The sequence below is a fragment of the Colletotrichum gloeosporioides genome (genome assembly GCF_011800055.1).
Source record: "Colletotrichum gloeosporioides strain Lc1 chromosome Unknown consensus_68, whole genome shotgun sequence".
NCBI lineage: Eukaryota > Fungi > Ascomycota > Sordariomycetes > Glomerellales > Glomerellaceae > Colletotrichum > Colletotrichum gloeosporioides.
In genome coordinates this window covers 85254-101512 of record NW_025544713.1, presented here as the reverse complement: position 1 = coordinate 101512, position 16259 = coordinate 85254, and the positions used below count along the sequence as shown (strand labels likewise).

Here is a 16259-nt window from a genome sequence, read left to right as displayed (position 1 = left end):
CATATCACTTCTTGCAAAGGCTTGCCCCACGAACTTGGCCTCGCCGACGAGGGGCTGGGTTCCTACGCGCTTCCAGCCTACTAAACACGACAGGACTGAAACAACCTTAAGGTCACCCAGCTTCGTTGAACTGGAGTCCCCAGACAGGATAACTCTTGCACTGAAAGAAGAGTACTGTATCAATCCGGCACAAGCCGTGACAGGAGTGCAAACTCTTAGCCCCTGAGCGTTTGTTGTCACTGGTATCACGGCATCGAAGATGCCCAAGGGCCTCGCCTACGCATCGCCAGAACCACAAGCTTGGGACTGCCACGCCTCTCAAGTTATCCGAGACTTTCTTGCCTGTCTTTGTATGTCGACTTGATTCTAATTCCAGCCACCTCCAATCCGTCTCTTCGTGTATGGCTTCGCAAAAGGGGGTTCGGTTCGAAGCCGAGGATGTATCGGATCGATGGATGTCGAGGGTTGGTCGTGTCGGTAGGACTCAGTCAGCGTCGAACAGGATGTCTAGACGCTTAGATGGCTGATATGGTCTTTGGAGGTGGCATACGATGCAGCTGGGAGTAGAGGGCAGTTGGTAGCGAACACTGACTCTACGATGGTGTCCACGGCGCCTGCGTGATCTGGATCTCGGTCAGCAGCAAGACGGGTCCGCACAAGTCGCCTAAGCCCTTCGATCAACGCCAGTTAAGCGTTCTCCTCTTCTATGGCGGTAGCCTGAAAGAGAGAAGTCTGCGGTTGCTAATGATGGACAGCTCGGAGTGAGGCGCATTGGAGCGCAGGCACCTAGCCGTGGGGATCACGACATCAGCGCGTGCTCACGGTGCTCGGCCGCGGTAACTCGACGAGCACCCGCGAGAAGAGATGAGGATGAACAAACAGACAGATGGCTTCAAACAGCTGAATTGTTGGAGTCTGAGAATCTGCACTCGCTATAGCCCCCAACGACCCGGAGACCGCTCCGGCGCTCGCGTCTACGCTTCAAAATCTATCACATTTGCTTCACCCGCAAATCTTACGACCGGCCTCCAATTTACCACAGCCGCAGGGCTCTTTGAATCAATTGACTAGCAGAGCCGTTTGTCGTGCTGAGCTTTTCGACAGCCGACGGCTGGCTTGTGCGACGTGCAGATTAGACCGGCAAATGTCGAACCCTTCCTGGTTCGCTGCCGTCCATCCAGAGCCAAAGAGCGCGACAGACCACACGCCGTGGCTGAACCGACGATCTGTGGCTTGCGGTCAGTGCCAGGGGCCATTGAGAACCCTGAGTCTGGCCGTCATTACATCTCAGGTGACCGAGCTGATGACAATCTGCTGAGAGTCAGAGACTCTCTGCGGCAGGATTTGGAATGTGTTCTGCTCCATGACGCCTCGTCAACAGGAAACAGCCACATGGCCTGAGGCAAAGAAGTATTCATGATACATCGGTACCCTTCTCCGCCTCTCGTTTCCAGCTCGTGAAGCCCCGAGTCTGGGCATCCCCGGCGCTCCATCCTGCCCACTAGTAGCCCGTGTCCCGTCACGTTGGGACTTTTTCATGCCTTGACATGTTATAACTTGATAGAGTAACAACTACCTCAAAACGATGGGGTTAAGACGGTCTAGCGTCGCCGTTATTGCGTTCGGATCTCCCATATCGGGCGCACGTCTCCCATGGAACGCGATTGGTTTCCCCTGAGGCACTGGGGCATCACACTGAGAAAGGAGACGCCGTGCCAAAAACAGACGTCGACCAAGACGCTATCAACCCGTTTCGATAAACACACTTGGCTTGTTCCATCACGTCGCGTATTGCAAATTTTCGTCGCGGTCCCCCCTTACGGCGTGGTGGGGGCGTGGTGCGCGGTCATTAATGACAGAGCTCTGGAGGGGGGGTCAGGTTACCGGCTTCGCTTTGTGGTCGGTCAAAACCACGGGCTCCTGTGGCTTTCGTGATACTCCGGAGATTTTGGGAGCATGGAGCGCTCCAAAAAGCAAACGTGTCTTGTGGCGTGGTTGCTAAACGTCGCGAGAGTGTTTCTCGTCGAACAAAAGGAACCCCGAAAGGCGCTAGCAAACGCTTCGGCCAGGAGAACCGTATCTTTGTTGAGCCCGGCCTTAGGCGAGGTGCTAAGGGCAAGGTGCAACTCGTTGGAAGGGCTTGCGTACTGTCAAATCGGCCTCCGTTTGGCGGAACCAAACTTTACCCTTGTATCCAGTGGGAAACGCTTCATGGACGACCACGGTGCGTGCTAAAGCTTGTAGGATGTCATAATCATCACTGGCTGCTTGGGCCGTCGAATGAGGATTGGCGTGGTGCCGTTGGCCAACCTGCTGTGTCACCGCCCATGTTGTGTAACCCAGACGAAATATCTGCACCCCGAGTAACCCTGTAAGACGAAGGGCGCCGATATGACCAAGTAAAGGGACCAAAACGTTCGTTCTTGTGAGATAGCGCTCTTCTTGTATCGATATCTGTTGTCTCACCAAAAGGCGGAGACACGAAGATATTCCGGCTTCGAAGATGGCCGGAGAAGATCACGCTACTTGGCCCTCTTTGAGTACTCAAGTTCTGTATCGAGATAAAGTAGTCAACTGACGAGCCGACGATAAATGGTCCAAACAGACTGGCGACTTCAGGCTCATCAACGAATTTTGCAGACTGACTCTGTACGCCAAAAACCAGCAGAGTCTCGGACCGGCTTCGGGGGTCAGGACCTGGCCTGCGCAACTTTGGCCAAAATACCATGCCGCTTACTTTTTGCAAGCATACCAAACAAAGTAAGGGTGTCCGTCAGGTTAAGATAGGGTCACACGTCGGATGTGCCGTTGAGGCTCCTCGAGCCGCTCAGGCACTTTTTGTCCGTACATTATTTGGACCCTGGCCACGTGTGACATGATAATGATGGCGGAAAACATAGCTATTCGCTTGTTGGGCCGGATCTTCGCGATAGTCTCGGCCACCCTTCCGAATCTTTATATGTCTCCGAACTTGGTCTTTTCGCATCCGAAGATAGGAACGCTAGGCGAGGATCAGAACACCAAGGACAACGGCCAATGGTTTCGAGAAGATCTTGTCCAGAAAGCTTGCCACCTTCTAGTCGCTAAAAGCTCAACAGACGGCCTGAGATTGGGGTGGTCGCGTACAGATGATGGGGTGTCCTCGAAGTTTGCTGGGTGCGACTAATAAGCACAGCCCAACTCTTTCAGATATCTTTTCCGAGACACGCTGACAGGGAGGAAATGAGAGGAGACAGTCGAAACGAGAAGGGTCGTGACGGAGCCTGACGGCTTTGCTGTTGCCCCTTTCCTCATGGTCTGTGAGGGTCATTGGCCACTTGGTTGGTCCTGTTCGGAATTGGTGTTCCAGTGTTTGTCGGTGGCTCGACTTTGCCAGGGCGCGTTACCGTTGCGGCGGTAAATGAGCGGTGCAGGGCACCAACGGCCCCGCGCGTAACGCAAGCACATGGCCAAAGGCAGCCGAGCAGCGCTGAAGATTTGCCGAATTGAATACTGCGACCGTTATATGTGTTCAGACCCTGCTTCCTGAGCGAGATCCAACTGACGAGAGTGCTTATGAAGTTCAATTAGAGTTGGAAGTCAAAAATGAGCTAAAACAGACGCGTTCATCCGAGTTGGAAGAGTGAGGTCAATCAAGCCGCTATGCCGCGCCGCGCCGCGCCGTATCAAAGCGAGCACCTGGAGACACGGACATTGGACTAGCTTTTTGGCCCCAAGCACAAGCCAAGAACGCCCTTTGTCTGCGCTGCGAGATGAGAGGGTCCAGTCCGCGCCGCAAAACGTGAGCAGGGTGACCGGCAGGCAGCAAAACCCACGAAGTCAACCATCTGATGGCCCGCGTGCCCCGGAGTGACGACAGAGAGGAGAAAATAGTAGTGGAGATGATTCCAACGGTGAGGTGAGGTGAGCTGTCAGACCGGGCTGTAGTAGGTACGGTTATAAGTGGGGAGCGCCGCCGGGGGGTCTGGGTCACAGGCGCAGTACCAACGGCTTCTGGTGGGTTTACCCCAGTCGCCAGCTGATGTTGAGTGGCTGTATTGCCATATTCGTAGGTACATGATGTTGGTGACGGAACAGGACGCCCTGCCGTCCTGGTGGAGACGATGCACCTCGGCTTGCATGTCAGGGAATCGTCGACAATGCTGCGAATCACAGCGTTAGTTGAACATCAAGGGTAAGGGTTGGGATGGGGAAACGGTAGAGCAAAGAAACCAGGAACATTTGGATGTGAGAGATTCAGTTGGCGGAAGTCCATGAGGATCCGCTGGAGCGCTCCCTGCGCATTTCAAAAGAAGCACTGGCTTGAGGGAATCTCGGCCACTGTCGCCGTCGCCCTTGCAGCCAAGAATCTCTAACAAGCAACAAGCGAGGAACTGAGTCAGTGTCTTCACTGATCCCCGGCTTCTGCCCGCTGCATGCCATTTACGGTGGTGTATGGCCTCGGCGGAGCAATTCTGAAGAGGAACTATCGTGCCTCCCGTCCGTCGTCAGAGAGATAGAGAGAGACAGAGAGCTCATAGAAAGCCAGAGAACAGGGATGGTTGGAGGTGGAGGGTGCAATTAGCTGATGCAACCCCCCCTCTTCTATTCTGACAGCTTTCCTTGCCTGGCTGACGCCAACAAGCTGATCGTCCCAGAGGCATGGTAGAATGTCTTCTTCAGGCCTGTCGCTCCTTGCAGGCGGAACAGCGGAAGTCAATCAGAGAGGTCGAGACATGCAGTATGTTCTCCACGAGGCGTTCCCAGTAGGTTGACATGGCGAACCGGTGGTCTGCATCCCGTAAACCTGCATACTCTCCGCCCAGTGTACGGTAATGCCGCGGGTAGATATTGTAAGGGCACATCTCATAGTATACCAGCGCATCCACTGCAGAATGTACGAGAGATAGTGAGTGCGCTACCGCCAAGGTCAGCGCTATTCCGAGTAGGAGTCCTTCGATCCAAATCAGCGCATCATGCTTTTTTTCTTCTGGCCAACACTCATTGCGAAAAACAACATGGCTTGGAATCCAAGCGCAAGTGCGTCAGCAACAGGTTTTTGCCTGACGCTGGAGAGATAGTGTCACGCCAAAGCAATTATTGACCTGCCCTAAGCGGGCTCCTTGGCTGCAAGCGTATGATCCAGGTCGAAGCGAGGGTCAGACAATGTAATTATCGCGCTTTTCTCGGCTGAACAAGTGCCGTCGAGGGGGAAAAAGAAAGCATAAAACAGGTGGCTGTCGAACATTTTTGCTTTTTTTTCTTCTTTTTTTTTGATGGGCGCAAGTGGTGGGGTGGCTCGTGGTTTTGCACTGAGACGTCGAGTTTTCCCACTAACCACGTTGCCTCAGACATGCCTCTGGACCAAGCGGTGCATCTTACGCAGATTGGCCAGGACAAAAGCGATGTGGCCGACGGGCGTCCGCTCGAATGCTCTGGGTGACTCTGGAACATGTATAGATGCACTCCAAAGCCAAGTTTAGCGCGGTGGAGTTCAAGGTTTTTCCAGGCCGGCAGTTTTGGATCGATAGGATGTGACGATATCTTGCTTTTGCACTATTGTTCGAGACGAGCCGGTGCAATATGTGACAGAGTCGACGGCGTGCTTCTGTGTGGACCGCCCATGGCCGAAAGTGTGCGTAGTTGAGGGCCACTGACACGTCGGACCTATCGAGACCAGTGGCTAAATGGTCCCTTGCCGGACCCCATTCCCACAGGCGGTTTTTTCCAGCAAGGCGACTTGGAAAAGCATCCAATTCTGCGCAGCCGTGTAGGAAGCAGCCTGCCGTGTGACTCGAATGCAGTCAGGCGTGTCGAAGACTAAACCGGATTGCGTCGATAATCGAGGAGTCCCCAAGGGGTGCGGATGCAGCTAGATGATGAGCTAACGAACATTGGACTTTGACAAGGGCGAGGGCATGTAGGAAGGATACTTAGCACATGCAGAACATACAACATATTTTCGGTGTTGACCGTGAGCTCTGTAGTGTAGTCGGCAGTATCATCGTGTCGGGATTTGAACCAGCGGAAGCCAGCCAAAGAATTATTACATCGGGGAATGAAATCAACGCCGATGCAACCCCCGGGTCAACTGCAACCGCCGGCAACGAGGAGAAAAACATAGAGCAGAGCAATGCTGCTCAACTAGCGAGATGCAGGATTGAGTATTTCGGCTGTCGTGAGGTGGCAGCTGCAATACAATGTGAGAGGCCCGGACTGCTCCTGTTTGTCAGGTGCGATGACCCAATCACGTGTTGGCGATTTGCCTTGGAGAACAAAAGGAAGGAGGTTCCGTCGGCAGATACCTAACCTAGGCAGGCAGACACTCAGGGCTCGTCGAGGAAACAGCCCCTCGACTGGACTTTAGCAATCGCTACAGACACAGTCGAGCAACGAACGGAACAGAGTACTCAATTCAGGAACTTACATATGCCAGTACCCGCATGGACGCTTGTGACAGTCCACCTACCTGCGAACAAAACGGCCCCGCTGCGCCTTGGAAATGGGACTATCAATTATTGAATTGCCATAATAGTAACGGCAACACCACAACCCGCATGTCAGTATCCGTACGCAGCATGGCAGATCCAAACTAAAGGTCAGGTCATGTACTCGGAGGCGGGTAGCCGAATGCTCGGCAACAGGGTGCTTGCTGCCCCAATACCAGTCCTGACCTGAGATATATGGGCCATCAACCAGGCTTTCATGGGCAGAGTTTTCGTCGTCTCTGAGCCGAGCATTCCGACTACCCCAAGGGACCAAAAATAAGGAACGGGGAGCGGGCTCCTCTGCCACTCGGCGACCGGCCCATCGGTGCAATGTCCGGGCCGTTCCTAGGCGGGGGGGCACATCGCGACCTGACCAGATGACCTACGCTAATTGGAACTTCCTTTGCACCGCGCGCACGATTCTCAAAAGACTGAGAGATGTCGAGTTTGAGTTGATGATCGTCTGTTCTCGATTATGCGTGCATGCATGCAGCCAAGGCACGTTGGACCGTTGAACACCTTCAGTGGCCGCGCGTTATCTCATGAAGGCGAGACATACAGGCCAGAATGCAACCTTTCGTTCGGGCTCAGTCCCGTAGGTATGTACGCTCACCTGGAATGCTACAAGTTGGCATCAAAAGTCCGAGGCGTGAACCACACGGTGGGGCTGCCAACCTATCAACGGCACTTTTGTCTTTCGTCACTGCTGTGCCGCATGTCAATGTTTGTTGGTGCAGTGTCCTTTGAACGTTGCAAGCTGTTGGAAGGGAATGTCTCTTCCAGCTTCCAGCTTCCAGGTTGACGACGCCCGGGACGAGGACGCGGAAGACTCGCACTGCCATGTAACCCCCACCCTCGCGTCCTGGATAAGTCCCTGTAAAGCAGGCTCGTCTCCGAGTATCCCAGGTAGCTCCCACGCCCGATGACACTTGTTTCTCTGGTACTGAGCCAATTTCAACGTTGATCCCGGGAAGGCTTTGCGGGCTCTCGGTCCCTGAACCTGACCTGACTTCGGCTGAGCGAGGAGGTGAGTAGCTTATCCCAGTCGCTGAGCAAGGTCTGTCCGACGCTGCTAGCTGCATTATCCATTTCCAGCGAGTGGGGAATGCTGGGCGGCCGCGTCCCTTCTCCACCCAGAACGTGTCCCCAGGTCGAGGGAAGCAAAAAAAAAAAAAAAAAAAAAAAAAAAAAANCCCCCCGGGGGGGGGAAAAAAAAAAAAAAAAAAAAAAAAAAAAAAAAGAGCCATGGATGCAAATACCTGAGGTGACGGGGTACGTACCTCGCTGGGTTTCCTCCAATTCCCCACCATTTTATCCGAGTTCATGATCGTCGTCAAACCGTTCCTTCCTCGGCACCTTGCACATCGCCGGATGCGGCAATAGCATCAGCACCAGTAGTAGTGCCTAGCTGCTGCTGCGACAATGCAGAGCGCCATCTGGCAGCGCCTTTTCTGTTCCCTTCGTCACTGATCTCTCCATCAGTATTATGTATTAGTATCATCCTCATCATAATCACCATCGCCCCGATACCCATGTCGACTCCATTTTCATCCCGTCCACCACGGGACTCCCACTCCACGAGGAGGTGCAGATACCCACGTACAACGGGTGGTGGACATGGAATGCGACGGCATGGCATGGGAGTCCAGCAAGCATCACACGTACCCAATTCCAGCATCAGACATGGTACAAATATCCTCTTCGCAGTATGGATACGTGCGACACGGTGCGAAAACGACGCGGAACGGATGCAAAAGCACCAGCGGCAGCAACACAAGATGCCGTCGGGTGCTCTGCATCCCCTTCCTGATCCTCATGCATTGCTCCCACCACCACCGCCGCCGCCGCAGCCACTGCATCGCACGCTTCGCAGGTCGGGTTCGGGCGTGGTCAGCCGCCAACCACCGGCCACCCTGGAATACCTACCTAGCAAGCAAACACGCCTTCCTTGGCTTCCAAACGTTTCTTGCATTCCTGCGCCCTGGTCCGACATGGGCACTGAGCCGTTGAACTTTCGTTCCTCTCACCTGTCCACGAAAACTCCCCATATCGTCACTTGTGAGGATGATGGAGACTAGCAACCTTTCTTCTCGTCTCGTTCACTCTATCGACACGGTCCAGACGGATCCCTGGGTTACTGACGCACCACTCAATCAAGTCCTTGATGCACAACTATTACGGCTGCCTGCACCTCACCACCCGCTGGTCTGATCTGGCTTCCTTACGAATACGGCAACATGTTGTCTACCGTTTCGTGCTCAGTTGTTCCCACGTTTCTTTTATTTCTTGTTCAGAAAGCTGACGGTTCTACAGGTACATACGCCTAACCAAATCCTGGCTGTCCAGTCGATTGGACGCCTCCAAAGATGCGAGGGGACGCCAGGGGAATCCGCCAAAAGGACAATCCCCGTTCGGAACCCATCCCCGACCACGCCATGCTTGGTTTTGATCCGCTTCACTCTGCAAGCTTCATCCCATCTTGCGGCCCCAGCTTCACCACCCGGTCTGCCCATCATGAACGACCTGCCACTTAACACTGCAATTCACATTATCGGCGTCGGCTGCTGGCTAGGAAAAAAAAAATCGGCACTCTACCTGAGCCATCTCTTTCCAAAGCCTTTCATCAGTTCCGACCTCTGAAAGCATCTGGACTCTTGCTGGCTTAGATGGGTGGATGCCCGCCACCACCAAACGGCGCGAAAGCTCAGTTGGTGCCATGTTATGCATTTGGCCATGGGGCATTGGGTCCCATCCAAATTTGTTTGCTTGCCAGTCAATGTACTAACTTCCGTGCCGTACCGCTTCCCGCCGCTGGCCCTGAACTGTCAGAAAAAAAGTTGTGCCCGACGCTCACGGACTGAGACGGCCCTGCCAACCTGGCTCCCCGCCCGCCTCCGTCGACAAGCAAGGGGTAACCTAACCGCTAATAACGGAGACGGCGTCGAGGTTTCCAACAAGAAAGTCCCGCCCTCACACACAAGTCCGCTCAACTCGTTGGACGGCGCGCCCGGTGCCTGCGGTGTTCGCTTTTCTAAGTCAGCAAATTCATGCCATCTAATACTCGTCAAATCCGTCGTGAGTGCCCACACTTCTCCGAAGTGCACCAACCCCAGCTAAATAGGAATTCACAGGCGAGAATCTTCACTCGCGTGTGAGTATCACAGCTTTTTCGCTACCAGGGCCTCCGCGATAGATGAACGGGTATGCTTTGAGTCATGGACATATCTTCCCTCCACGGGACGGTCACCCATTCCCACTATTTATTCTATCACCGACTCGCCCGCAAACCCACCCCTAAGTGAAACGTCCCCCAAATGGACCGTAGCAAGTAGTCATTGCTTTGCTACGATCGGCTGGAAAGTCGATCGACCAATTGATGGGACTGTTCTCAAATCGCAAGCCAGGGCCGAATCATCAGCTGTCTCTTCTATCCACCCGTCTAGATCAAACGAGGAGCAAACGGATGCAAAAGCTAGTATACCACATCAGTGTTGACGGCATACAGCACCCGAGCCCCTCGCTATTTTTCCTGCGCACCGAATCTATCCCATCACTGCCGGCCACATGCAAATCAGAGAGACTGGCCGGACATGGTTCTTGGACCAACGGCTGCAACCCACCAGGGCCCCTCGCAGGCGCCATGCTGTTCATGATACCTGCGATACGGTTATCCTGGAAGCCTCCTCCCCCAGCGTACTTCACGGCATTCTCAGCGTGCAGCGCCGCGGGAAAAAAGAAAGCCCCGGGAGACAGTACGGCTTTGAAAATGATGCAACCAGTGCCTGGTGCAGCCAATGTCATGTAATTACGGCCCCGTATGGCTGGCGAGGCTCTTGCCGACCGATGCGCCGTTCAGCCCGGCCCACCGTTGTCTCATTTTGACCCCTGCTCGTCGACATGGGACCTCTCCCACACCTTCATGCACTCACACAAATTGTGATTTTTTACTCGCTTTTACTCGATGGCACCCTCACCACTGCAGAAATACTCTGTACCAGCTTACGGTTCAACAAATCCGCACAACCGCCTGCCTGAACCCTCAGCAAACGCGTTCCCGGACACAGTGGTCACTGTACGGAAGCAAACCACACATACAGGGCCATAGGCTGCAGCTCGGGTCCGGTTCGTGGGGCTTTGCAGGGAGGTTGGCGATTGGAAGCTGTTTGCACTGAGCGCGAGACGAAGTAAGCAAAGTGAGAGACGAGTAGTGAGAAGGAGCGTCGTTATGAGTTGCCAGATGTCAGGTCCGATACCCGATCAGGACCTTTGCCTGGCGGTGCTCACTGCGACATTCTTGGTATGCTCATAGCGGGGAGCCTTGAGGGGACGGCCAGGGCCAAGAGGATCGCCCGCTACGAGACTTGTGCCCAGTGACAGCGCATGAACGGCTTTTCTACATAGTGGAGGAAAGCGATGAAAGGCCCCCTACTTCGTTGGACCAGAGTTTCTGGCTCCTTTTGGCCAGGTACAGCCCATGTATGCGCAGACATGCGTACAGTACTGCTTAGTACTGTACATGGTAGACCTTGTCCGCAGTAGCGCAAACACCAAAGAGCCTGGGGGTGTGGGCGACCTCACCTGCAGGCCACATATTGGGACGCCGAGCTGCGGCATTGGATGGTGGTGTTTGGGAGGGACATGGAGCTCTCCCTCCCTCCCCTCCCGACGGGCACCTGCCACACCTTATCAAGATGGCAGACTAGGGAGGGGCCAAATGTATTCGTTTCCCCTGGAAGTGCTTCATAAGTACCTCAACTACAGTCCACCACACCCGAAGGCTTACCTGAGAAGCCTTTTCCCTCTTCTCCACAGCTGCCAGTCTCTCCCCGGAAGACCTGTCGTCCTGCTTCAGGCTTGTGTCCGTCCGTTTTCTCTCTCAGACCGACCGATTTACTTGACCCTTCATCTGGCCTTCTCTCAGACGCCAGTGCTTCGGCTCACCACGTTTCCATTTTCTCCTGCTCACCAGCTACCAGAAGCTGAAGGAGGGTAGGAAGCTCACGTTGACTAGACTAGGGTCTGTCCTGGGTCCCAGCTTCCTGCCGCTTTGCTTGTCCTTGTTTCTACAACTGCGGATGCCGGTCTCGCTGCCCCTCGACCTCAAGTCATCTGCGGCCTCGTTATCCACCCCTCGCTTGCGGGAACTGCTTCTCGCCCGCACTCCCCAGTCCGCTGTCACATACCGCAGCAACAATCGAGATATACTAAGAAGCCCTAACTCAGATCATTACGAAAGTACTGGATCCGTCGACAAGCTCAACCCGCCTCCGCCTCGCAGACCCATCCTCAAAGCTCCACCTCAGCCCGCGAGCCTTGACCTCATCTAGGGCCCTCACCCTCCAGCCGGTAGTCATTGGCTCTTTTTCCCTTTCTCTATTTCCTTCCCGAAGGCAGCCGTATTCGTTTTCTTCGTTTCGTCCTTGCTCGGGGAAGCAAACGCGTGCTGTCGGCAGTCAACCAATCCCTCTCACTTATCAACTCCTCTCCTGGTCTACCACTTTGTCCCCGAGACATTGCGTGGAGAGTTGCTCTAAGACAGACCGCGAACCAGTGGAGAGGTTTCCCCCCGATGTCTCAAGTCATCTTGGAAGCAAAGAGGACTTTGAGGTCCATCCCGGTGTCCAGTTTCGCGAGCTGATAGATCTGTGTGAACCACCCGAACCCGCCTTCTTCGCCAACTTCCTCCTCAAACACAGCATCGTCCTGGACAAGTCGCATTACGTCTTCTTTGTCGTTAGGTCCGTTCGCTGGTCCACCAATTTCGTCTTCTCATCCGCGACACATATCTGGTGTCTTCTCTGCTGCCAGCTTAGCGTTTGGTTGCTATCCGCCCGCCAACCGCGACGATCCCAGGCAGGATCCCGTTGCGTCTCCTAACACCGTGATCTTCTCAACACATCACAACAGGCTCGTCCTGGCCAGAACAAGCCTAGCATCTTGCCGCTCGACTCTGCAATATCTAGTCAGCGACCCGCCCGCCACACAAACATCGGAACAAAACGCGTCTCTGCTGCATCTACCCTCGCGCATACGGTCTGACACGCCACTCTCAAGTCTCAACGACCTGCATCCCGCATTAGGTTTGAACGTTCTCCGAACCGCATTCATCCCTCGTATGCTGCGTTCTTTGAGCACTGGTCAATTGCATTGATATCTGAGCTTCGTACGCTCTCTCACGCACAAGCTTCTGTCCTACGACAGTCATCTCTCAGAAGCTCCGCCTTTTGCGGCGTCGACGTGAGATGCCCGGCTACCGCTGCCTTCATGTCAACCTTGTCTAACGCTCGCACAGTTGCACATCGTATTCGTCTTTCTACCTTCTGTATCTGGTTCGCAACGTTACACCTTCAATCGAAGTCGACCTCGGCAGCCTCTTAAGACTCATCCAAACGACACATCAAGCTTGCACGCTCAGATTTTGGATGCTATTTTCCTCCCAGTCACACTGACGCCGGTTGTGCCATCACCATGGTTCGCGATTATCCCCGGGATACTTTCCCTCGGCAATGGCATCAGGAGCGGCATCCTGCCGACCCTCCGCCAGGGCTTCATGACATTAGCCATACCCAGGCGGCGGACGCTCGTAGGCCTATCGTAAGTGAGCCGTGAGAATGAATGGCTGTATCTAGCGTCTGACAGAGGATATAGGATATTGGAAAGGCATTGAGGGATCACTGCAATATCCCGGCTAGACATTATTTTGTTGCTGCTGTCCTGGATGATGGTAGCACGCAGACTTTCAGCAACATCCCATTAGGAGGACGGAACCAGCCAAACCCTTCCAACAAATTTTTCGGCATGAAGGCGTTTGTTCGGCATATCCAAGGCGTCGACGCTGGTACCTATCGCATTCCTCCACACAAGGTCGAGTTTTTGCTGACACGATGCACAGTTCCAAGCCCCATGCATGACGATTCCGAATTCAGCCTCGAGAGTGATTACCACCAATTCGGAGGCGGCTATGGGCATCGATCACAAGACCGTCGCCGACAAGTTGGTGACATCTACGACGAGAACGGCTACAAAACCCGCAAGAGGCATCGAGGCGGCATGGGAGGATCCTACCGAAGGCAGGTCGACGACGAAGACGATGTGGTAGTGTCACAGGCAAATCCGACGAGGAATCTCAGAGTTGGCAACGACAAGGATGTGTGGGACTTCTACGAGCAACGTTTCAAGAACTGCCAGCAGACGGCTTGCAAACTTATCGCCAAAGCCTGGGTGAAGGTTGTCGAGCCAAAGAAGCAAACGAATCACCCGTACACTGGCCAGGACGAAAAGGCGCCCGACTGGTGGCCGAAGCCATGGGGTCCTACGAAGGAGGAGAAGGTCCGCCATAAGGAGCCCGATCATCTCTACAAAAGAGGTAATTTGCCATCCGTGGGACAATTCTATCTGACAAATGCTAACATACAGCTCAGAGCGTGTCCATTTGTTGTGCCACATCCTCCGCATGATCGTAGAACCCCCTGAGAACCAGCATCCCGCCATCTTGAAGATGAACTTGAACGTGCAGAAGCTCGAGGATGCCACGACCGAGGCAATGTCAGCATTCTTTTCGGACAAAGAGAACAAGGCCAATGCCAAGAAGAAGCCTTATCTCGACGAGATCTTCAAAGTTGCCAAGCACGAAGAAAGATACAAGAGAAACGAGATCGGTAAGTGTTGTTTCGTGCTGAAGTGGCTTGCATACTAAACACTAACGTGAAATAGATGGCGACTCATATGTCCATGTCATGTCAGAAGACAAATTCCCAGAGAGCTATCCATCTGACACGGAAGACAACGGCTTCGTGAAAGAGGAGGATGAGCACCACCCCTCCATGACATCAAGCACATCGCCGTCAAAGGCTGGAGCACCACACGACCTTTTGCACACGTCGAGTAGCGACCACAGCCCAGCCGGGACCCTTCCCAGTGGCGCCTACATGAACGAAATGCCGCTGCGTGGACAACAGTACTCAACCCAAATGCTCCCCTCAAACATCCACCCCGATCATCATTTCGTGGAGGGCAGCAACATCCACCCGCCTGGCGGTCTTCTGCCACAGGACTTGGTGCCGCCTCCCCATGATCCCCATCGTCGGTCATCTATGTACACGTCTCCCAACGAATATCCAACCGCCGCCCCCACCGGAATGTACACTCAGCCTTGGCAAGGGGGATCAACTGCCCCCAATGGCGCGTCTGTGTACTCCTTCACGGCTCAACAGCCGGGTCCTGCTCCGGGACACTTTGGCAATCACAGTGTTCCTTTGGCACAGAATCAGTACGTGCCTTCGCCCTACGATGGGATGCCGAGAGGTGGCTTCGATCAGGGCAGTATGTTCCGGTCCGTAAGCACAAGTCAGACGCCCGTTCAGAGTTCTCAAGGATTTTCTGGGTATAGTCTACCGACCGACACACGAGGCCTACCCGGCTCAGGCGGAAAGCCAGACTCTATTGGTCGCGGGCAGATGCATTGACGGCCACTAGCATGAAGATCCCTATCTGCAGCTCGCCCCTCGACCACGGCTGGAATCAACAGAACGGCTCAGCACTCGACAGGAGGATCCAAGAGGCGAGGGAAGTCTGCTGTTGTGACTCGCTTTGAGATCCAGTGGTAAACATTGACTAAGGACCACCAAAAATATCAACAACACAATAACTGGTCATCCCTCCAACAGCCATATCGCGAATCCGACAGTCGCAATATCAACCTTTCTGCAGACTCTCGAGCTTTTCACATAAGAATTCACAATTGAACAATGAGAACGAAAAAAATATGGCGTGGCTAGTGTCTGTTCTTGCTTTTTACGAATTGAATTTTCCATAACGAGGGGCAATTTTTATTTTTAATCTCATCCGCGGCTCTCGAAAAGTCACACCAGCATTCCGAGCACAACAGCAGGCGGCCGCAGTCTCAGGACAGGCAAACATCGCAGCAGGTGGGAAGTTTGTTTTCACGTTTGTTTTCAATGGGGTTTTTCAATGGGGATGAATGCCATCCCAGGGGTGTTCAGAAAAGGCTCCAGATCGGTGAACCTGTTATCACGCTGGAGTCCATTTACGGAAAGTTGAGGCAACATTTCGCACGCAAATTACTGGCGGCTCTTCTGTGCTTGGGCGTCGGACTTTACGCTATTATGACAAAACGCTTTTTTCCATCTTTGGCTATTCTTTTCAACACCCTCGAGCATCAGCAAACACGGATTACCGGCTCAGGACGCAGCACAGTTGGACGGGCAACGATCGAATTACCACTTTTTGTTTTTCTCCTTTGGGCGATACCGCTGGCCCAGGCCGTTTGCTTTTTTTGCTTTTATGGCCCTACATGACAGGGAGGCAGGAGAATTCAAGATACAGGGGGGGGTTCGGCACGGAAAGAAGGCGCAGATGAGAAGGAGAGGCTTGCCATTGCGGGAGGTGGAGTATATTGGAATTGTTGCTTGGAACCGTTACGTGGTTGGCGGGAAACGGATGGGGGGGAAGAAGAACAAAAATTGGTCTGAAAAGTAAGGAAGGAAGGCAGGAGCTTGACAGGTCAGGGCGGCTTGATCGTTGGCCAACCCAAACTGCACATTCAAGCGGCCGTGGTGGGGTTTTCTAGGACCCTTTGCGGTTCAGTCATGACAATTTGCTTGTAATGAAGGGCCGCTATAGATAGGAGATAATGAGGGCAGTCTGCTCGAAACATTTTTTTGTGAGAGGTCAGAATTAAGTACGCAACGTTTTGTTTCCCTCTCTTTCTTTGTCACGTATGTCTCAGTTCGTCAGCCTCATCGAATTCCAACGTCATTGAGGCTCTCACTC

General features: G+C 53.8%; 1 protein-coding gene across 1 annotated transcript; it reads left to right on the top strand.

The window, feature by feature from the left end:
- Positions 1-12935: 12935 nt before the first annotated feature.
- On the top strand, positions 12936-14942 carry GCG54_00006723 (uncharacterized protein; the record flags this gene model as incomplete). Its single annotated transcript, XM_045406722.1, has 5 exons — positions 12936-13061; positions 13116-13833; positions 13889-14125; positions 14181-14789; positions 14857-14942. 5 exons carry the CDS (start codon positions 12936-12938, stop codon positions 14940-14942), a joined length of 1776 nt encoding a protein of 591 aa, XP_045260374.1.
- Positions 14943-16259: the final 1317 nt, after the last annotated feature.